The following is a 22,481-nucleotide window of genomic DNA, read 5'->3' as shown; positions in this document are numbered from 1 at the left end:
CCACACCACGTGCCAGGGCAGGTTGGCTCTCCAGCCGGTGTCCCGGCCGTGCATGCCCGCGCAGGAGCCCAGCACCCTTCCCACCAGGGGCCTCGAGTGGGGCAGACCTCGTGGGACCCTCCGGGCCAGCGATGGGGCCTCGTGGAGCACCTCCATCACCTGCATTTTGGGGGTGTCCTGCCTGGCCCCTGCACCCCATGTTGCAGGAGGAGGGTCCCAGACACACGTGCCATCCCACAGCTGTGGGGGCGAGCGCCGGAAAGCAAAATGCTGCCTATTGCTTTAAGTTCCCTCACCGGCCACAGGGATTTTTTTTTTTTTTTTTTCTCGCGCGCTATGAATGGGTTTTGCTGTAAATTATAGCTTTGCACACATTCCCTCGGGCCGAGGAAAATAACCTCTGCCGAAAAGCCAGCCTGGATTGGTGACTGGCTCCCCCTCTCCGCTCCCTAATTGAAACCAAATGTGCAAGATGTAGGATTGTGGGATTTCTGGCCGGCTCCCAGGAATCCGCAGAATGCGAACGCGCTCCCAGAGGCATCTTGCATCAGCCCAGGGAAGTTCGCTCCTCGCCTGGCTCCCCTGGCCCAGGCGAGGGGCGAGGAGCCCGCCCGCCTGCCGCCACATCCCCGCTCCGGTGAGTCGCTCTTGGGTGCGTGGGGAGGCGTTTGCCCCCCCAAGGTTTGTGATTTTGGGGGGGACGTGGGGTCAGCCGTGCTCTGCGGCAGAGCCTGGGCAGAGGGGCTGGGGTGAGGGTCTGCCTGGGAAGGGGCTGGGGCAGCAGCGGGGCAGCAGCAGGGCAGCGTCCCCACCTGGGGAGGTGACATTTGGCCCCTTCTCTCTAGTTTTCCCTCCACTGCCAGCGTTTCCCCTCATGCCAGGCCAGCGTTTCCTGGTGTCCCCCCTCGGCTCCTGCCTGTGTGTCTGTTGGCAGAGCCGGTGGCAGTGCTGGCCAGCTCGAGAAGCTCCGCTGTCCCCAGGGTCCTCCAGCCAGGCACCAAGTCACACTGGGGAGGGGACACGGGGGCCACCAGCCTGGTGCTCCTGAGCATCCTGCCCCCCATCCTGGTGCTGGGGACCCACTCGTGGCTTCCCAGCCCTGCGCCGTGGCGGAGCGATGCCATGCAGCCCTGCGCCGTGGCAGGGTGACGCCGTGCGCCGTGGCACGGAGCAGGGAGCAGGGCTGCAAGTTTTCAGCTGGCGGAGAGCGCTTGCCGGGTGCAGCACCCACAGGACCGTGTCCCCAGGCCCCACGGCCGTGGGCTGTGCTGCTGACAGGTCTCTCCAGGGCAGCCGGCAGCCGCGGTGAGGTGCTGGCTGCCCTTCGCACCCTGTACGGCTGCGATGCCCCTGGCTGAGCTGGCCAGCCCGCGGCTGGGGAGGCACTTGCCGCTGCAGAAAATGGGGCTGCATCCAGCCCAGAGAAGGTCTAAAATGGCATTTTTGGAGGGGAGAAGGACTACGGGTCCCGGCATGCTGCACTGCGCTCCCGCCGAGGCTGCGCCGATGGCACAGCATGCTGGGGGCTGTAGTGCCAGCTCGACCGGGGGTCCCGCACCCCCTTACTAAACTACCACATGCCTTGGGTCATGGTCCAAGGTCACAGGGAGCCTCTCGCCACTCGGGGACGTTCCCTCCAGCGTGGCCTCGGCATGTCCCGCCTGCCCGCTATCCCAGCAGGAGGGGAGCCCCTGGCCCTGTGCGAGGACGGGGGCTCTGCAATGGGACCCCTGCGAGACCCGCGTCCAGGACCTGGCATGCACAGGGGGTGCGGGCTGCTGCCATCCAGCCCCCTCCCCACAAATGATGCTCCTCCGGTGCCGGTGAGGACAGCAGCACCCACCTGGGAAGCGAGCTAGGGACTTCACCAGCCAGCACGGGCTGGGGGCGAGAGGGATTGTGGCTTGGGTGGGTTTGTCTCTAAACAAATGTGGATTTCATTTTTCTTCCCTGCTAATTTTCCCTGGCGATTTCAGTAGAATAAGAAGGGGGGAGAATAAAAAGGAAAAAAAAAAAAAAAAAAGCAGCGGCCGAGGGAAGCTCCCAAGCCCAAGTGACGCCAGGGAGGAGCTCCAAAAACTCTCAGCACTAAAACTTTCCAGTGATTGAAAATTTTCAGCAAACATTTTCAGACAAAACGTTGCAAAGCCATCCCTTTTGCAGGGCTGGTGGAACAAAAATGATTTCCAGCTGGGTTGCCAATACTGCTCGGCCGCTTTGACCGCGTGTCCCTTAGCCCCCAGCCTCGGCGCCTGAGTCACTGTCTCCCCACTGTCCCCCAGCCCCGCTCCCCTGAGGAGCGACGAGCACTTCACAAGGGCTGTGTGGGGATAATTTCCCTGTATTAGACTAAATGTAAATGCATTCCCTGTGGGAGATTACGGCATCTGGTATCCTGATGCTTAAAGAGTTTACTCAGCCTGAAAGAATAGTGGGAAAAAATATCCCTGGATGTTTTTTGGAATGCAGAAGGAAATTGAGATATTAATGTTGGGGGAACCGGCCGTCATCAAACACAGGGGCTTCGTGCGTGCCTCTCAGCAAAGCAGTTGAAATTCCCAGTTGCAGCTAAGTTAGTTGCAACTAACTAAACTTTCCCAGCTGGGAATAGAAAAAAAAAGGCAACCCCATAGGTGATTTTCCAAAAAAAAAAAATTAGAAAAAAAAGGGGGAAAAAAATCACTCTAAGTCCAGGTGTTTATTTGTACCTCCTGCAGAGCTCGTGGTGTTTACCAGAGACCCCCGGGGAATCCAGCAGCGCACTGCTGGGTGCAGAGAGCCTCTAGCAGGGTGCGGGTGGCAGCTCCCAGGGCTTTGCGCTCCCCTTGGGTGCTGGCATGTTCGCCGCAAGCCTGCCTCGCTCCTGCCGTGCCAAGCCCTGGCTTTGCTAGCAAGCAGGGCCGTATCCAGCACCTCCCAGCCGGGCTCCGCGGGATGGGGGCATCTGCTGTGTGGCACCTGGTTCAGGGTGGGGTGGGTGCAGGGACACAACCAGGCACCCACCTGCGGGGTCACTGGTGTTGGGCCAGCTGGGGGACCTGCCAGCCCAGCCTAGACATCCCTGGTAAGGTGGGTCTTGGCTGGGATTTACCCCAGCGCTCGTGTGCAGCCAGGTCCCATTTGGCCAGGAGCTATGGTCTCTTTAACCCCCAGGTTAGTAAATCGTTCTGCAAAGGTTAATGTGCATGTAAACTAGATTAAAATAGCCTTTTTTAATAAAAAGAGGACTAATCTGCATCCAGTGCTTGTGTGAAGGGTTGTCCCAGGAGGACAATTGTCCCCTTGGCAAATACGGGGATGGGAAGCCCAGGGAGCCTGGAGCTGGTGACACTTCGGGGTGTCCCTGGTGCACCTCCCGGCATGGTGCCGTGCCCCGCGGTGGTTCCCCAGAGGTGCGTGGGTGCAGCAGGAGCTGCTCGGGCTCTGGGGGTTGCCGGCAGCCGAGGGTTAGCCCGAGCCAGGGTGACGGCCGCTGCCCTGCAAAGTGGCTGTGGCAGCAGCGCTGATCAGAGGGCAGGCACATCCCGGGGCTGGGGGGGGAATCCCCTTGTGCCACAGGCTGCACCCTGCTCCAAGGAGCCCCGCCAGCACTGGCCCTTTTTCTCCCCTTACTGCAGCCCAAGCCCTGTTGCCAGGACCTCCAGGTCCCCTCCAGCCCCATCCCACACTCCCCAGGAGGCAGTGGGTGCAAGCTGGCCCCCATGCCCTCTGTCACACCTTTCTGTGTCACCCACGTCCCTGAGATCCGTTCCACCATAGAGAACTGTCACAATAAATACGCTGTAAATCTCGGGCGATTATCTGCTATTATCTCTCCCCAGCCAGAAGGCAGGGAAACCACGTGTTGCAACGTGCTATTATTTTGTTATATGACGGGGTTGTGCAACGCCTTGCTTTCAACGCCATCCAAGGGCGGGCGGCCCAGCCGGAGCCTTTCTGCCCGTCGGTGGAGCCGGACGGCGCCGGCCCCGAGCGCAGCCCTGGGAGTTTTGTGTGGGTCCCGTGGCCATTTCACACGGCTGGCTCCAGGGTCACGGCAGGGCCACATTACTTGCCCGTGCCAGGGCTGTGTCGGCGTGGCTCCATGATGCCGTGGCTCCCGGGGGGGTGGTGGTGGAGGGGATGGGACACCGGGACCTCTTTGACCACCATCACAGATGTGAGGCTTGGGGCTCTGCTCCTCCTCCGAGGCTGAGCTGGGGACACAGGGTCTCGTGCAGGGGAAGCCCTCCTGTCCTTGGCTGGCCGACCCAAGCAGGACCGGCATTTCCATGCCTCAGCATGACGAGCCCTGGCTCTGTCTCCGCAGGTCTGCCGACATGCCGGCCGCCCCCAGACCAGCCCTGCTGCTGCTGCTGCTGCTTCTGCCGCTGCTGCTGCGCATCCCGCGGGCTGTGAGAGCCCAGGTGAACCCGGGTAAGTGAGACGGGGACCAGGCGGCGGCAAGAGCCGTGAGGTGTGTTTCCCTGGGCTGCGCTCCTGCCAGGGTGCCTGAGTTTGGGCTCACGTCATCTTCGCCATCTCCGGGACTTTCCCAGCTCTGGGAGCAGTGTGTAATGGCCGCCCAAGCCGGCGCCTGCCTGGGCACTCTGCTGTCCTGTGTGCGGCTCAGCCACCGCCAGCGACCCAGAAAACATCCTGCGTGTGCCATGGGCGCCCGTCCTGGCACCGACAGGCTGGCGGGGCATTGGGGTACAGGCAAAGTGCTGCAGCCGGAGCGCCGGGCTCTGAGTGGGGGCTCTTCTCCGTCGGGGGCTCATCGAGCCTGCTCAGTTTTGAAGCTGTGGCATGCAGAAGGCAAGGTGCCGGGGTATTGTTTGCTGCCGCTGGGACGTGCTTTCTTTGGCGGTTTTGCAGCAAACCAAGGTTGGCTTTAGTAAAGTGGCTTGACTAGGTGCCTGGCTTCTGCTCAGAAACCACAACACTGCGCTGGACATCAGTGAGGGAAGTGTGTTTAAATGGTTGTTTCTGCAGGGCACAGCCCCCTCCCGTACTCCGGGATGTCCAGGCTCCTTCAGCACGTCAGGGTTTCCCCAGGGCATCCCTGTAATGAGTCCCTTCAAAGGCTTCTTCCATCCGTGGGAAGAGTTTGCTGTGTCTTCCCCGGAGGTCGCATGGTGCTTAGGGAAGCAATCCTGTTTCTTCTGCAGCCACCCAGGGCTGGAAGTGCCAGCTTTGCCTGGCCAGGCTGGTTACTACCCAGGGCAAAGGAGCTGGGCTGGCTCTAGGTTCGGCAAGAATTAAATGGGAATTCAGTGGGAGCTGTGCTCTGCAGAGCATCACAAGTGGAAGAGCTGGAGACAAGAAGAGATGCTCCCCATTGTACCAATGCTCATGCTGAAGATGCGCCCATCCCTCTGTCAGATGCAGGAGATGGTCCCTGTGGTGTGGGGACCGGAGGACAGGAGCTGGCTGCCGGGCTGCACCACGCACTGGGACGCGGGCTCCTCGCCGGCACAGTACCGGGCGAGCCGGAGGCCGTGGGGGCAGGAGGTGGCACCGGCACCGGCACCTCATCCTCGCTGGGGCCCTGCCGCCTCGGTGCGGGTGTTTGCTCGGGGCGGCGTGCGGAGGGAGCGCTGTGGGCTGGAGCCGGAGGCCAGACAGTAAACACGGCCAAACAAGCCAGCCTTTGAGCAGCTCTCTTGGCAGCCAGGCGTGAAAAAAATAACTCCTGGGAAGCGGCATGGATGCGGTGCCGGGGGAGCCGGCTGCCACTCGGGGACACAGCCCGCCTGCCACCCCGGGTACTTTTCCACTCGCAGCCGGGGCGGGAGCGGGGCTGGCGATGGGAGCCGTGGGGTCAGCGGGGAGGGCGAGCGCCCGCCTTTCTCACTTGTTCCCCCAGGCAGGTGGGGGGAGCGGCGGGGCGGCACGGCCGAGAACAGGTTGCTGTGGGTGGGTTTTTTGGGCGAGCGGCCTCTGGAACGAGCCCTCTGAGTGCCCCCAGAATGAGGAGCATGGGGACAGCAGTGCCAGCGTGGGGACAGCAGTGCCAGTCCCCAGGCTCTCCCTCCACCGCAGCTGAAATGCTTGCCAGCAAGACGGAGGGGATCTCTGGGGACGGGGACCGGGTACATCCAGCAGCATTTGGAGTGCTGCCTCCCCTTGCTCCCGGCTTTGCTTCAAGCTGGGCTGGCATCTGCTTCTGGCCAGTGGCTCTGTTTGCCCGGGGAAGGTGTCTGCCTGTGCAGGACCGTCCCATCGTGCTTCATCCCCGCTCTGTAAGCCAGAGGGATGGAGAGTGCTGCGCCGGAGCTGCCCGGGCTGCAGTCCCTGCGGCGCTGTGGATATACCCCAGCCCTGGCAGTGCCATGCCGTATTTCAGCACATAGCTTGGCCGGGGAGGTGAGGAGGGATGCCCGCTCAGCGCCCTGCCGGTCTCGTTGCAGCGGTGTGCCGGTACCCCTTGGGAATGTCGGGCGGGCACATCCCCGACGAGGACATCTCGGCCTCCAGCCAGTGGTCCGAGTCCACAGCCGCCAAGTACGGACGGTGAGTGCGGGGACCCTCCTGTGACAGCCACGGCAGGGTCTGGGCTGCCACGGAGGGGTGGAAGGCGGGGGGCACGGGGCCAGCTTTGGCCGCCTGCGAACGGCTCCTCCGCTCTGGGTTCGCAGGCTGGACTCGGAGGACGGCGATGGCGCCTGGTGCCCCGAGATCCCGGTGGAGCCCGACGACCTGAAGGAGTTCCTGCAGATCGACCTGCGCGCCCTCCACTTCATCACGCTGGTGGGCACCCAGGGGCGACACGCCGGGGGCCACGGCAACGAGTTTGCCCCCATGTATAAGATCAACTACAGCCGGGACGGCACCCGTTGGATCTCCTGGAGGAACCGGCACGGGAAGCAGGTGAGGAGGCGGGTGGGGGGCTGCACCGGGTGGCGGGTGGGGGGCTGCGCCTGCCCGTCCCCACCGCGCTTCTCTCTCCCCAGGTGCTGGATGGAAACACCAACCCCTACGACATCGTCCTCAAGGACCTGGAGCCGCCCCTCATCGCCCGCTTCGTCCGCTTCATCCCCGTCACTGACCACTCCATGAACGTCTGCCTGCGCGTGGAGCTGTACGGCTGCGTCTGGCTGGGTGGGTGGTGCGGTCCTGTGCCCTTCCCCGTGTCCCCAGAGCCCGGTTGGGGGGCTGTCCATCCCGCGGGGGGCTGGCAGCACCCCGGGGCTGGCCGGGGCTCACCAGCAGCGGGGTGTCTGGCGTGGGTGGCCGCTCACCCTTCCCTCCCCGCAGACGGGCTGGTGTCCTACAATGCGCCGGCTGGGCAGCAGCTTGTCCTTCCTGGGGGCACCGTCATCTACCTGAACGACTCGGTGTACGACGGGGCGTTTGGGTACAGGTGAGGACCAGGCAGGCTCACGCACGTCGTGGGCACCGCACCGGGCAGGAGGGGATGGGGATGTTTCTTCCCTGCGTCTGCAGGCTGATGTGCTGAACCTCAGCAGAGCAAATACGTGGGGTCTCCCTGAAGTGGGGGACATGGCCAGTTCTGGGAGGCTGCACATCGTGATGGGGACAGCATGATGGGGAAAGCACCCCCAGCCCTTCTCTTGGATTTACGCTAACTGCACTGCATCTTCAGCATCCCACAGCCTTTTCTAAAGAGAACATCAAGAACAAAAACCCCTCCTGAATTTCCCAGGAGCTGCTGGCGGGTGGGTGCTGGGTGGTGGCAGGTTTGCGGGGTTGGCAAGAGTCACGGTCCCTTTTCCCCCCTCGCACACGCCAGCATGACGGAGGGTCTGGGCCAGCTGACGGACGGGGTGTCGGGGCTGGATGACTTCACGCAGACCCACGAGTACCACGTCTGGCCGGGCTACGACTACGTCGGCTGGCGCAACGAGAGCACTGCCGGCGGCTACGTGGAGATCACCTTCGAGTTCGACCGCATCAGGAACTTCACCGCCATGAAGGTCCGCGCGCCCCCCGCCCTGTCCCCCGTCCCCGTCCCCCGCCGTGGCCGCGCTGACGGGCTGCCCCACAGGTCCACTGCAACAACATGTTCGCCAAAGGGGTGAAGATCTTCAAGGAGGTGCAGTGCTACTTCCGCGCCGACGCCAGCGAGTGGGAGCCCAGCGCCGTCTCCTCGGTGCTGGTGCTGGACGACGTGAACCCCAGCGCCCGCTTCGTCACCGTGCCCCTGCTCCACCGCATGGCCAGTGCCATCAAGTGCCAGTACTACTTCGCCGATGCCTGGATGATGTTCAGCGAGATCACCTTCCAGTCGGGTACCCGCTGCCACGAGCCCCGTGGGGACTGGACGCTGCTGGGGGGGTGGTTCAAGGAGGGAGTGGGGCTGTGGGGCACCCACGCCCCCCACCTTCATGCTCTCCTCTTCTCCCTTGCCAGACGCAGCCATGTACAACAACTCAGTGGCCCCTCCCGAGGTACCGGTGGTCCCCACCACTTATGGTAAGGCATCGAGAAGCACATCACCCTGAGCTGCGTGGGGAGATGCTCTGGGGGGGCTCTGCCCCATCTGATGGCAGGGGCTCTCCCCACGTCCCAGTGTGACCGGCTCTTGCTGTCCCCTTCTCCTGCCAGACCCCACGCTCAAGGTAGACGACAGCAACACGCGTATCCTGATCGGGTGCCTGGTGGCGATCATCTTCATCCTGGTGGCCATCATTGTCATCATACTGTGGCGGCAGTTCTGGCAGAAGATGCTGGAGAAGGTAGGCAAGCGTGGGGTGGCTGGCGAGGTGCCCTGGGGCGGTGGGCTCATCCTGGGCAGGTTCTTCTGGAAGGTCAGCACGGGGAAAGCAGACTCCATGCGGGGGCTGATGCTCCCTTCCCCTCCTCAGGAAGGTTGTGATTTGCACCCATCTCCCAAGCAAGGGAATTTAGCTGAGCAGGGCGGTGACTTTGGGACCTGCCTGCCTGTCTATCCCTCTGTCCTGAAAAGGGGCTGGGGAAGAGGAGCCTGAGGGTGTCTCACTGCAACCCCCGGCTAACCAAGGGTAGTCACAGAGGTGATGGAGCCAAACTCTTCTCCATGGAGGCAGACAAGAGAAGCAGGGGGGGTACCTGAGGAAAAACATCTTCCCCAGGTGGGACAGGGCACGAGAGAAGGGGGGCTCAGGGCTGGGCATGGCCACGGTGCCATGGAGCATAGGACACCCTGTCCCACCAGTGCTGCGGGGACCCCCTGTCCCAGCTCTCTCCTCCCTTGCCCCCCTCTCACAGGCATCGCGGAGGATGCTGGATGACGAAATGACTGTCAGCCTCTCCCTGCCCAGCGAATCCAGCATGTTCAACCACAACCGCTCCTCCTCCTCCAGCGAGCAGGAGTCCAGCTCCACCTACGACCGCATATTCCCCCTGGGACCTGACTACCAGGAGCCCTCCCGCCTGATCCGCAAGCTGCCCGAGTTCACCCCGGGGGAGGAGGACACAGGTGAGATTCGGGACACCCTGCGTGCTTAGAGCCAGCTACCACGCATGGAGCCTGCTGCAGCCCCCTCTCCCCAGCCCCAGCTTTTGGCCAATCTCCAAACATTTTGGCATGGGGTGGGGGGAGGTCGCACAAGCTCCCACGCATCCCGCTCGGAGGTCACACAAAGCCTGTGGCCCAGAGCCGTCACTGGTGTCCACCGCCAGGCTGAGCTGTGTCCCCACCACTGACCTTGGGATGCTCTGGCATCTCTTCCTTGGTGATCCGGAGGTTGGGCACTGATCCCTGCTCATCTGGTGCTTGGGGCTGGGTTGGTGCGTTTGTCGGTGATGGGGAAGGAGCGGAGCAGCCTGCGATGTCTGCAGGAGCGCAGCCATGCCAGGGGCTCTGGGGAGGACGGGGACGGAGGAGCCGGTGGCCAGAGTGTGAGCGGGTGCCGGGAGCAGAGGGTGCAGGGCAGAACACCCACAGCAGGGCTGTCCCCGCTGTCCCCCCCCAGGTTGCGGCGGTGCCGTGAAGCCATCCCAGGCCAGCGTCCCCGAGGGCGTCCCCCACTACGCTGAGGCCGACATCGTGAACCTGCAGGGCGTGACGGGCGGCAACACCTACTCAGTGCCAGCCCTCACCATGGACCTGCTCTCCGGCAAGGACGTGGCCGTCGAGGAGTTCCCCAGGAAGCTGCTGACCTTCAAGGAGAAGCTGGGGGAAGGCCAGTTTGGGGAGGTGAGTGGGAGCTGGATCTGCTCTGAGCCGGGCTCGGGCAAGGCTCTTCCCAGGTTGCGGGGGCCAGGGGAGGCTGTCAGTAGCCGGAGGTAATGGCTGCCCCTTGCCCTCCTCCAGGTTCATCTCTGCGAAGTGGAGGGGATGGAGAAGTTCACAGGCAAGGACTTTGCCCTGGAGGGCTTGGACGCCAGCTCCAACAGCCCCGTGCTGGTGGCTGTGAAGATGCTGCGAGCGGATGCCAACAAGAATGCCAGGTACGGGGCCGGGGGGTGCATAACGCCCTGGCATTGCCCCCCATGTATTGTCCCCCCAGGAGAGCCGGGACGCTCGGAAAGCATCCCCTGCCTCCAGTGGCCAGGTGCTTGGCGCACCTGCGAGGACTATACGTCTGAGCTGTCTGGGGACGCTGGGCTGCCAGGATTCAGGACTTTTGGTCCTTGCTGGTCCTAACCAGCTCCCCATCTACCCACCGAGTCCACTCCACAGCTGTGTACGGATCAGCCCTAAGCTCCCTCTCATGGCCCCCAGTCCCAGGGGATGGGACCCGCGGGTCCCCCACAATGCTTGGGCGGGTGGGTGGCACGCTCAGCCAGTCCGTGTGCACCTCTGTGCCCCTCTGGGTCTGTCTATCCGATCCGTGTGGTTTCTGTTCCGGAAAGGAATGATTTTCTGAAGGAAATCAAGATCATGTCGCGGCTGAAAGACCCCAACATCATCCGGCTGCTGGCGGTGTGCATCACGGATGACCCGCTGTGCATGATCACCGAGTACATGGAGAACGGAGACCTCAACCAGTTCCTGTCCCGCCAGCAGGCAGGCAGCCCCCCCGCCGGCCACACGCCCACCGTCAGGTAGAGCCACCCAGGACAGGCAGGGACGGGCAGGGCTGCCTGCTCTAGGCACCCTGACCGGCTGTGGGGCACCCCGCTCGGGGCCGTGTACCCCCCGGCTGCCATCCTTTCTGGCACCTCAGTCCTCCCTTGTCCCCACTCCGGCAGCTACAGCGACCTGCGGTTCATGGCCACCCAGATCGCCTCCGGCATGAAGTACCTCTCCTCCCTCAACTTCGTGCACCGAGACCTGGCCACGCGCAACTGCCTGGTGGGGAAGCAGTACACCATCAAGATAGCCGACTTCGGCATGAGCAGGAATCTCTACAGCGGGGACTACTACCGCATCCAGGGGCGGGCAGTGCTCCCCATCCGCTGGATGTCCTGGGAGAGCATCCTGCTGGTACGCGGGGGCTGGGGTCCTCTGATGGACACTGACACGGCCCTGGGGCTGCTCACAGCCTCTTTGCCTTGGGCTGGGGGGTGCAGAAGGGACGGGGAAGTCTGTCCTCCCTGGAGCCCAGCTTTGGGGTGAAGCATGCAGAAAGCAGGAGTGATAGCAGCTTTTCAAGGCAGGATAGGGGGACTGTGGTGATCTTTGGTGGCCCGGTGTCCAGCCTTTGAGCGGGATGCTTGACATTTTCTCCTGGCCGTGGTCAGCCCTGGAAGAGGGAGCAGGGTTACTTTTTATCTTTGCAGGGAGCTGGGTCCTTACCAAGCCCCAGCTCTCGGAGCAGTTGCTGCAAGCTGAACCCGGAGCTCACCAGGCTCTGGCCCTGGGCAGAGAGCAGGTCTGTGGGTCCAAGCCCCACTCTGGGCCCAGATCTGGAAGCTGAAGCATCCAGGAAGAGGTTTTGAACCCTGGCACATAGGGCTTATGGAGCAGGATGGGGTAATGCCCATGCCCGACCCTGCTCTGCTCCCTCCGGCCAGGGCAAGTTCACAACGGCCAGTGACGTGTGGGCGTTCGGCGTGACACTGTGGGAGACCTTCACACTCTGCCGGGAGCAGCCCTACTCCCAGCTGTCTGATGAGCAGGTCATCGAAAACACCGGCGAGTTTTTCCGGGACCAGGGCCGGCAGGTAGGGATGGGATGGGATGGGATGGGATGGGATGGGATGGGATGGGATGGGATGGGATGGGATGGGGCGGGACAGGCAGTAGTGCACCTGGGACACTGTGGACCCGGGTAAAGACTTTAAGGTGGCCAGATAGGGAGCTTGGCTATGGGGGAGCTGTGGGACAGGAACTCCTCTGGGAAGGAGTCCTGGTGAAGGGCCCGGCATGGCAAACCCTGCACTTTACACAGCCTGAGGCACCGCTTGCCTCCTAACCCCGCTCTGGCGTTTAGCCAGGCTGGGAGACATGAGCAGGTGGCCCCAGCCCCCCCACTGTACCATCCGGGGGTCCCCTTGTCCCCCTCCCCCCTGGTGCACAGAGAAATGGGGGTCCCCAGGAGCATTTTGCTTTTTGGTTTCCGTGGCAGTAACTCTCTCCCTTTCTCATCTTTGCCTTTTGTTTCGAAGACCTACCTTCCCCAGCCTGCACTTTGCCCTGACTCAGTCTATAAGCTAATGCTCAGCTGCTGGAGACGGGACACTAAAGATCGTCCCTCCTTCCAGGACATCCATCGCCTTCTCCAAGAGTCAGCCAATGAAGAATGACCCTTTGCTCCCCCCAGCCCGGTCCCCATCCCTCCCCGTCCCCAGAGGAGCCCCATACGCAAACCGAAGCCACTTCACTCGGACTTAGCAATAAAACCCGGGCAGCTGGTCTTGTTCTCATTGTACAGTGAAGCCTCAGAGGAAAACCCCAAGGGTAGCAAGGAGAGCCACGGTGTGGGACGACTCGGATCTCCCGCTCGCTTGCTGACCCGAGCCCAGGAGCGACGCGGGCTGAGACGAGGGTTATTTATTGACGCAGCGTGTTCTTGGTGACGATGACCGGAACAGAGCGGCTTCTCTCCCCGGGTCAGAGGGGAGGAACGTCAGCTGGACTTTCTCCACGAGGAAGCTCCCGGCCCGTGCGTGGGGCAGGCGCCTGGGGAAGGGATGTGCGTGGGTACATGCCCGCTGGAGCAGGGACCATCCGGCAGCCACTACCTGCTCGAGGAGGAGCTGGGAGTTGCCACTAGCTCACAGCGGGCTGTGCAATTACGGGGCGAAAACAAAAACTCTCCGGACATTTTGGGCTTTGGACATGCCTCATGGAGGAGCAGGAAGCCCCGTCCCTGCCGGCCAGACCCCAGCTGCACAGGGAGAAGCCTGATGGCACTCCTGGCTCCTCGCCCCGCTGCTGGAGTGGGCAGCGTGCTCAGCCATGGCTCCTCTATGTCAGCCGGGGAGGAGCGGGCATGCCAGCCCCGGTGAGAGGCATGCCGAGGGGACCTCCTCTCACCGACCACAGCCACTCCAGAGCTGCTCAACTGCCCACAAAATGCATTTTGGATGCCCCGCAGGTGCTGCATGGCAGCCGGCGGCGGGATGTTAGCACCTTTTACCTCCACGGGGAAACCTCCAGGTCCTCCTCTCCAAGGGTTAACCCACATCTTCACCTGCCATGAGAGGAATGCACATAGAGCTTTCGCTGGCTGCTGCCCAATGCCCAAGCCTGCAGCAGCCCGTGGGCATGGAGCAGTGGGCACCCCGGCTCTCCCTGGCTCTCGGCCTGGGTCTCGCAGCTCGGCTGAAGCACCTGGGCTGGACTCTGCTGCCCCAAGCATCCCATGGCAGTCTGGCACCAGTCCGTCCTCCCGGATCCGGCAGTTCTGTGAGCAAACTGGGCGGGTGCCAAAGCCACGTGCCCCCCAGGAGCCCTGGCAGGTTGCCCGTCGTGCCCCAAAATCGGATCCTCCTGTGGCTGGACAGGAGGAACTTTGTACTTAGAGGGTACATGGACCCCTCCATACTTTTGTATGCATTAGTTCAGCACCATCAAGTCACGCGTGGCACAGTTTCCAGTATACTATTGCTAAGACATATATATATTCAGTAGATGCACCTATATGTAGGGGCAAACCCGCTGAAGAGACACTTGCTACGTGAATCTGGTTGCATGGTTTTCTTGCGGCACTTCAGAAGGCATCTCCCCTCCTCCATGGGCACCCTTGGGATCCTGGCCGGTACCTGCCTGCTGGGGGCTCTGGGGCTGCACTGTGTGCCCCAAGATGCTGTGTGGGGAGATCTCGGGGGGGTGCACACAGGTAACAACATAAGAGATGGGGGAAGGATGATCAAGAGACCTGCTGCTTGACCCACACCAGTTGCCTGTCTCCTTGGGTGACAGGGAGGGTGCTCTGAGGCTCAGCATCCACGTCAGGAGATGTCCATCAGCAGGGACCAAGGTGGGATAGCAGGCCTGGGAGAGGGGAGGGCAGGGATAGGGGGCTGTGCTCTGTGGAGGGGCCGGCTGGTCTCCCCACACGTGGTCCTGCTGGCTGCAGCAGAGGAGGTCTCATCCCTGCTGAGTGCGTAGCCTGCGGCAGCAGGGCTCTCTGTGGCTGAACCAGGAGCGAGGACAGGTTTTGCTCCGTAACTGGTACCCGTCTGCCTCTGCCCTCGGATGCCCTCTCCCTGCTCAGGGTGTGTCGTGGCCTCTCCCAGCCCTGCCTCAGCAAGCCAGGAGCTGGGAGCACCGGGTCGGGTAGGGGCATGTCTGCCCCATGGGCACCGTGGCTCCTGCTGACCCGAGCCCCTGGGCGCCTGGGTGCCCTGCATGGGGTATGCACGGCCACGGGTTAAATAGCGTTTTAGGGCACCTGGGGGGCATCCCCACTGCCCGGGGAGGTGCAGGGGGTCTGGTGTGCCCGTCCCCTGCTCCAGCTGTGACACCGGCCCTGCCGGGAGCAGGGCTGCACCCGAGATCTCCAGCGGGACCCGCATGCCCAGACCTCTCCGCCACTCCAGCACCGGGAAACAGTGACCTGGTGGCACTTCTGTTTGGCTGCAAAAGGTCTCCCTGCGGCAAAGGGTGGGAGGGCACGGCTGCCTGCGGAAAGCCTGCCTGCTGCAGCTGCGGAGTGCAAGGGGCTTGCCTTTGCCAGGCTGGCAAGGCAAAGCAAGGCAAGGCAAGGCAAGGCAAGGCAAGGCAAAGCAAAGCAAGGCAAGGCAAGGCAAGGCAAGGCAAGGCAAGGCAAGGCAAGGCAAAGCAAGGCAAGGCAAGGCAAGGCAAGGCAAGGCAAGGCAAAGCAAAGCAAGGCAAGGCAAGGCAAGGCAAGGCAAAGCAAGGCAAGGCAAGGCAAGGCAAGGCAAGGCAAAGCAAAGCAAGGCAAGGCAAGGCAAAGCAAGGCAAGGCAAGGCAAGGCAACGCCGGCAGGGGGGACCCGCGCAGCTTGGCGGAGTAGGCGGGGCCTGCACTACAGGGGCGTGACCCGCACCACAGGGGCGTGGCCTGCACACCAGGGGGGCGGGTCCGAGGGGGGCGGGTCCCAGCGCGCCCCGCCCCCTCCGCTCGGCTCACCATCACGCCACCGGCGGCGGCGTCCCCGCCCCCTTCGCGCGTCCCGGTTGACGGGGCGGCGGGGCGGGGCGTCACGTGCGGGCAGCGCTTATAGTGCGCGGGGGGGGCGGGGGCTGGCGGCGGCCGCCACGGGAGTGCGGGATGGAGCGAGTGGTGCTGGTGACCGGTGCCAGCAGGTGAGCGGCGGGGACCGGGCGGGCGAGGAGGAACGATAACGGAGCGGGCTGGGGCGGGCCGGGCCGGGGCAAGCCCGGCCCGGCCCGCCCCGGCTCGCCCCAGCCCGCCAGCGTTGTATCTGACACCGTACCGTTGCAGCGGCGTGGGGCTGGCCCTGTGCCGGCGGCTGCTGGAGGAGGATGGCCGCATCCATCTCTGTATCGCCTGCCGCAACGTCCAGAAGAGCGAGGCCACGCGAGACCTCATCCTGGCCACCCACCCCGCCGCCCGGGTCTCGACCGTGGAAGTGGACCTGGGTAACCTGGTTTCCGTCCTGCGTGTCGCCCGTGAGCTCCGCTGCAGGTATCGGATCTCCGTCCTCCGCCTCACCGGATCCCCCCTTGTCCACCCCCGTGCCCCTCACCCACCCCTGTGCTCTTACCCCACGCAGGTTTCAGCGCCTGGACTTCGTCTACCTCAACGCCGGGATCATGCCCAACCCACACGTGAACTTCAAGGCGCTCTGGCACGGTCTCCTCACCGGGTAGGAGATGGGGGGGGCGGGGGGCTGGTCCACGGCTCGCAGGGAGCGTGGGGTGCTGGCAGCATCACCGCGGCCGAGGCATGCCCTTGTGTCCGGGGCTGAAGACCCTATCCCCGTTCCCCAGGCTGACATGGAGCACATCCCCGTGGGATGCGTGGCCTCAAGTGGGGCGGGCTTGGCAGCCGGGCAAAGCGCTGAGGTGCTCCGAGGCACCCTGTGCCGCTTCTGATCCCTGCTGCGGGGCCCACCGCCTGCCGGGGTAGGGCGACGGTTCACCCAAGGGCTGCGGTGCCTGGCACTGGGGGCTGAGTGGAAAGCACTGGTGTGGTGGTGGGGAGGTGGTTTGCTCTTACTGGGTCTCCTTCCTGTTGTTTTGGCTCCGCTGTAGGTTTTTGTAGTCGCTCTCGGCTGCGGGTCGTGGTATTTTGTGAAGCTAATAGTTGATGCTTGTTCTATAAGCACCATGGGGGATAAGCATCACTATTCTGTAAGCAACATGGGGAAGCTGCGCTAGGGAGCAAAGTGACTTGCATTGAGTCTGATACAGTTGTCAGGGTGTTGAATGTAGATGCTAGACTGCTTGCCTTATCTGAATTAGGCATGACCCTAGGGCTTAGTTCCATGCTGGAGCTTGATTTTGTTATCTGAACGTGAAATGGAAGAGCAAGATTTTTTTTTTTTTTTTTTTTAATGGTACTTTACTGTGGTGAAGTGAAGGAAGGGACAAGTCTTCTCTGGTCTAGTCAGTATTGAGACACTTGCAAATAAAGGGGCTTGGGTACTCTGTGAACTTTTTCCAGCCTTTTTTTCATGAATTAATGGAGCCCCTGAAGGTGAAACAAGAGAGTCTGTCTGGAGCCTGTGAGATGGGGGTTACTTCTGAAGGACTGAAGTGGGGGAGCTGTAGAGGCCTCCTGGCACTGTTCTTCTCTAACTCCTGTCCTTGGCTTCCAGGAAGGTGCTTCACATGCTGACCACTGCAGAAGGCATAATGACCCAGACGGACAGGCTTAATGGAGATGGACTGCAGGAGGTGTTTGCTACCAACCTCTTCGGACACTTTATCCTGGTGAGACTGCATATGAAGATTGAGCCCTTGGTCTGGCGGCTGACATGGGTAGGGATGGGTGCAGGTGGTACAGATGAATCAGTTCTGTCTTACAGGTTCGGACGCTGATGCAGGCTGTAGCCTGACAGATAAGGAATGGTGGGACAGAGATCTTGGGCTTTGTTAAAATAGCAATAAATGGTGATAGTTGTTGTTGCAAGGGTTAATATAATCTTGAGGTTACTCTAGTTAGTCAGTGGATGGAGGTATGCCGTATGTAGTTCCCTCTGTCCAGGGTGAATACCAAGAGTTGGCTATACTAAATTCTGAGGTGCTCAATGGAGCTATGTAAGAGAATGGTGGCTGCTTGTAAATGCTCCTGGTGGACCTTGGGCTAGAAGTTATACCTGAGCAGCGGCTGCTTCTGGCTAGTCTAGTGAAGATTGGCCAAGACTAGGAAAGCTGAGATAAGCTCGTGGCTTTCAAGAACTGCAAAGCTATACTGCAAGACTTTAAAATTACTGCGTCAAATAAGTTAACAATTATTTTGCAGGTTCGTCAACTTGAGTGTCTACTCTGCGGTAACGAAAAGCCCTCACGACTCATCTGGACCTCTTCCAGCAATGCCAGGGAGTCTGCCTTCAGCCTTTCTGACTATCAGCATGCCAAGGGACGGGAATCATACAGTTCCTCCAAATATGCTACTGACCTGACAAGTGTGGTTCTGAACAGGAAATTTAATAAGCAGGTGATGATGGGGTTTGCATGTCTGAAGAAACCTAATGAGCTCCTACTATTTATAATTATCATTACATTGTTGTTACCTAGTTGCATTCATTCATAGCAATATGATAAGTTCCTTAATACCCATGTAAGAACTAAACATGGCTGAGTTTCAACTGGTGCTGTGCGTGGTGGAGAATCTGCCAGAGATTGCTTCTGGGGTTCTTGTCAGAAAAACTTCTGAAAGCAGAAGATTTTAAGAGCGGTCCCTACCTTGCAAGCTCTAGCTGTCTCTTTAGACCAAAGAACTGACCTTAAAGAGCAAAGAGCTGCTGCTCTTTTCAGGCGTACCTGCTTATCAGAACAAGGCTGCTCAGGCTGCTTTGCCTGCAAGCACTTGAGGTGCAGGCTCTGCTGTCTCTCCTGATGGCTCTATGCTGCTATTCAAGTTTGTCACACTAAGATGTATGAGCAACCTGCCTCCCCTGTCACGGGGGATTGCCAGATTTTGTTGGCAAGCTGCGGCCCTAGTCCAGCGATAGCAATTGCACTCTTTTGAAATAATTCAGGAGAAAATGCTTTAGTCCTAGAAGGCTGAATTTGTCTCTTTTAAAGGTGAGGTAGCCTTTGATCTGAGCGGGCTGTAATTTGTGGGATGACTGCTGTTGCTGCTGAGCTGCATGTGGACTGCAACATGAGGTTGTGATGCGTTGGGAGGCTGCGCCTTCTGTCTCATGGGCTTGCAAAGGGCACAGATTTAGCATGAACATCTCCAATTTAGACCTCTCGGAAATTGCTACATCTAATCACTCTCTGGCTCTGGTAACTTTGGAGAGGAGAGCATCTAATATTAACTGGTCCCTATACTCACCTTCATTTTCTTCCTGAGAAGCACTAGGAGGGAAGGAGTACAATCCATTCTTTAACTGTTGTGTCTTTGCTCACTGACTTGGTTTCTTCTCTGTAGGGTCTGTATTCCAGTGTTGTTTGTCCTGGTCTCGTTATGTCTAACATGACCTACAGAATTTTGCCAGTTTTTCTCTGGAAGCTGCTAATGCCCATCATGTGGTTGGTAAGTGGATCTCCTGGCTGGTTTGGGGTCGAGGTAGCCCTGCTGTGATATACTTCACTGCAAGTCATGTGCAGTGTGCTTCTGGCTCCTTGCTACCCATGCTGCTATACAGCTCTTCATTCTGTTGGATTGGGCAGGTTGGCCCCTCTGCAAACCTTCCCTTCGGCACCCTGGGGGCCCAATTTCCAAGCTGAGTTTGGAGCTTTGGTGCTGGACAGCACTGTCCATACGGCTGAAGGGCTGAACCCTGGCTCTAGCAGCGCTTGTCAAGGCTCCCCTCAGAAGGTTTGCCAGCCTGCTGTGGGCTCGTGAAACCCTATCATTTTGGTGGCAGCAGAGCTCAGGACAGAACTTGGCCTCTATGCTTTGAAATGCTGTTCATTTCGAGAACAGACTCTATTTTTCAGTGTTCTTCTTTCCATCCCTCTGGAAGGCAGCATCTCCTGCTCTCTTCTTTCCATCCTTCTGGAAAGCAAAGCCTCCTGCTCTCTATTGCCTCTTCCCCTGCTTCCCCAAAACTTCCCTTGCCTTTCTTCCTGTGGGCTTCAGCTTTTCAGGTTCACTACAGTTCTGTCCCTGAAGGCTGCCTGCTCTGAGCCTCGGTGCTCTTGCTGCGAGATTGGCCTTTCTGCTTAAGCTGCCCTAGCTGACAGCAGCTGGTCCTGACGGATCGCGTTTCTCCTGGCAGTGGAGAGACACTGCCTTCTCAGTTGTCCTCAACGCTGGCAGTACTGCAGATCCTCTCTGTCTCCTGCCGTGCGTGTTCTTGAGACCATTCAAGAAGAGGTGCCCGCAAGGCATATGTGTGGCCTGTTGCCTCTTGCTTTAGGGGTGAGCTCTGTGTGGGAGCATGGAGTGAGGCTTGCTGCTCTGGTGGGTGGCTCCAGAAAATAGTTTGTGGTGATAAAGGGATGCTTTAGTCGTAAGGGTGCAGTGTTACCTGTAGTCAACTTTGAGAAGCATTTCTACCTCTGGTAGATAGATTATCTGGTGTGGCTGGGCTCCAGAGGGCTTGCCAAAGAAACCTTGGGCCACAATAAAGATTCTGTCATGTACTTCTTTTCCCCTCAGATCCGTTTTTTTGCCAAAACTTACACTCTGACACCGTATAATGGAGCAGAAGCTCATGTAAGTAGTTCACAACTTGATTTTAATATTCCTTCCTTCTGGGTAGCTCTTCCAGAGTCTGCTGGCTTGAACAAAGAGCCTCTCAGCAAGGCTGGTGGGTGGGTGCTGTATTTCACCCCTAAGTAGCATACAGCAGTGAGTGCTGGGGGGCCAGCTGTGACCGGGGCTGATCTGCCAGGTGATGCTTTATGACCTTCATCAGGTACCCATAAAATAAACGATTTTGGAAAAACACTATTCCTTCCGTCTCACTCAGTGGTCTTCCCCTGCTTGGTGAAAGCACCTGTGGTGTGTTTTCCTGTGTCCATGGCAGCTGGGTCCTTGACCGCAGGCTCGGTTGGGACGGCGTGTACTAGACTCATACACATTTGTGCTGTTCTTCCTAGGTGTGGCTGTTCAAACAGAAGCCTGAGCACCTGGATGCACTTGTCAAATACCACAGCTGTACTTCTGGACTGGGGAAGAGCTACGTGGAGCCCAGAAAGGTAAATGGAGCAGCAGCCTCCTGCTGCAGGGGACTTGGCTAGGGTTCTGCCATCTGCCTTGCACTAAAGGGTTGGTGCCAAGGGTGTCCTGTGGCTGGAATGGAAACAAGATGCGTATTGAATGCTGAGCAGCAAGGAGGGATGTGGGGTTATCTGCGAGGTTTCCTAGAGTAACTCCTGGCTCAGGCTGGAGTATGGAAGACTGTGGAGACGATGGTTAGAACAGGATGAGTATGTAATGATGCTTCCCCAAAATACGTTCTGGCTTGTGCCCTGGTGATAGGTGTCTTCAGTTGCCTCTCTGTAAATGTAGAAGCTCTGGAGATGCACCTTGCCTATACCCAGAGCTGCCCTCAGCATCTGTGCTGGTTGCCACCAAGGTGATGGTCTCACAGTGCTGTTCTTCTTGTCTTCCAGCTTGATGTGGATGAAGAAACCGCTGAGAAGTTTTACCAAAAGCTGTTGGAACTGGAGAAGGAGACTCTAGAGAGATACAGTGATCTCCTAGATTAAGGAAAGCCAGTCTCAGTGGGAAAACAGTCTCATATCAGTAACATGGGCTTTCTTCATTCAGGTGCTACTTGTGTTGCCTGCTGTTCTGCAGGCACATGGCTTCAGACCCTATCTTCCTTCTTGACAGAAGGTGACCAGTTCCTGAAAATGGAAATGTAAAAACTGAAGAGAAATACTTTTAGTCTTTTTGGCATGGGATTTTTTTTCTGGCATAAAACTGGAGGCCTAGGGTAGGTGGAGACTGCCTTAACACAGTTGCAAAGCAGTGTCTTCCAAAAGCATGACTGAACTGTGCACAGTTCAGGAACAGCCTCAAAACGTGTGGTTTAAGTCTGGCTTAGTGCAGGAAAGGCAACAGTCTGGGGTGCTGCCCTGCGTCTTGGCTCTACCAGTCTTTCTAGATGGCTCGAATGCATTACCTGTGGCTGATCCTGAAATACTTGAAGGTTCATCTTCGGAAAGGCTGCTCTTAACACTTGTACACCAAAGCTGGGACCAGCTTTCCAGATGTGCTCAACAAGATCGAACCTTACTGGAAGTCAGGTTCCGCACAGTGTCTGAAGCCCAGTTCCTGAAGAGCTGGCCTGAGAAGCGCACCCCTTGCCTCAACTGTGAGGAGAGATGCCTTGCTGTCCCTTGGGTGTAGGACCACAAAGGTTGTAACCACGACTGCCTGGAAAGACTGAAGCTGTTGATGTTAACCTGGGCTCAAGGCTAGTCTGCTCTGCTTGTGGCAAGAGTGAGAGGTTACCATGTTATTTTATCTATTTAACTCTCTTTTTATATAAATCCACTGTACCAAGTATACTTCCTGTTGTCTGTCTGGGGACCTTCACCAAATACCTGGTGTACTTCAAATGCTGCAATGAATAAATGACTGGAACTGACTTGTCCTTGCTGCGGTGGTGTTTTTACTCCGACAGCTGGCTGCTTTTGACTCGGAGGGCTGGAAGGGAGGTTGGTTTCTTGCCTTGCACAATAAGCCTGTGCCTACCTGGGAAGCGCAGGGTCTCTTCTCTCCTGCCACAGGAGAGCTGTTTGTTAACCGTGAATGAAAGACATGAGTGACTTCTGAAGACTTCAGTGTGGTTTCGTGTGTTGAGCACCTGTGGGGTGTCTGAGACTATTTCCCAGCCTTCGGCACTTGGGAAACGTAGATGTCTCCGGTGCTTGCTCACCCCGATGTGTCACATAATTACTGATTTAATGCTCCCTAGTAAGGGAGTATTACAGTGTGCCCAGGCGCTTCCCTGGGGCCTGGCAGGAGCCAGGTGAGGTTAGGAGGGAGGCTGTGCTGCTCAGCCCTGCACCACCCCGGCTGCGGCGGAGACTCCCTGAGCTCTGGAGGTGCGGCTGCGCTGCCCGGGCTGCTGCGTCCTGCTGGGGCAGGCTGGAGTGCC

General features: G+C 59.4%; 2 protein-coding genes across 4 annotated transcripts; both read left to right on the top strand.

The window, feature by feature from the left end:
* The first annotated feature begins 487 nt into the window (after positions 1-487).
* DDR2 (discoidin domain receptor tyrosine kinase 2) lies at positions 488-13,999 on the top strand. Of its 3 annotated transcripts, none has more exons than XM_052801628.1 (17): positions 488-637; positions 4,310-4,416; positions 6,393-6,495; positions 6,621-6,852; positions 6,936-7,083; positions 7,240-7,345; positions 7,736-7,919; positions 7,991-8,234; positions 8,356-8,418; positions 8,551-8,681; positions 9,193-9,403; positions 9,900-10,123; positions 10,241-10,377; positions 10,783-10,974; positions 11,128-11,356; positions 11,887-12,036; positions 12,481-13,999. In XM_052801628.1, the coding sequence occupies exons 2-17, from the start codon at positions 4,320-4,322 to the stop codon at positions 12,616-12,618; spliced, it is 2,589 nt and encodes an 862-aa protein (XP_052657588.1). In that variant the 5' UTR covers positions 488-637; positions 4,310-4,319; the 3' UTR covers positions 12,619-13,999. The 3 variants fall into 3 exon arrangements, with proteins under 3 accessions (XP_052657588.1, XP_052657589.1, XP_052657587.1); XM_052801629.1 differs by having other exon boundaries at positions 489-637; positions 11,122-11,356; positions 12,577-13,999; XM_052801627.1 differs by having other exon boundaries at positions 504-637; positions 11,122-11,356.
* Positions 14,000-15,471: 1,472 nt separating this feature from the next.
* HSD17B7 (hydroxysteroid 17-beta dehydrogenase 7) lies at positions 15,472-21,968 on the top strand. The gene is made up of 9 exons (XM_052801630.1): positions 15,472-15,588; positions 15,728-15,931; positions 16,020-16,112; positions 17,067-17,181; positions 17,714-17,908; positions 18,851-18,955; positions 20,027-20,083; positions 20,470-20,568; positions 20,986-21,968. The coding sequence occupies exons 1-9, from the start codon at positions 15,554-15,556 to the stop codon at positions 21,079-21,081; spliced, it is 999 nt and encodes a 332-aa protein (XP_052657590.1). The 5' UTR covers positions 15,472-15,553; the 3' UTR covers positions 21,082-21,968.
* Positions 21,969-22,481: the final 513 nt, after the last annotated feature.

The sequence above is a fragment of the Harpia harpyja genome, chromosome 11 (genome assembly GCF_026419915.1).
Source record: "Harpia harpyja isolate bHarHar1 chromosome 11, bHarHar1 primary haplotype, whole genome shotgun sequence".
Taxonomy (NCBI): domain Eukaryota; kingdom Metazoa; phylum Chordata; class Aves; order Accipitriformes; family Accipitridae; genus Harpia; species Harpia harpyja.
The sequence above is the reverse complement of the archived record's forward strand: the minus strand, read 5'-3'. Positions and strand labels throughout refer to the sequence as shown.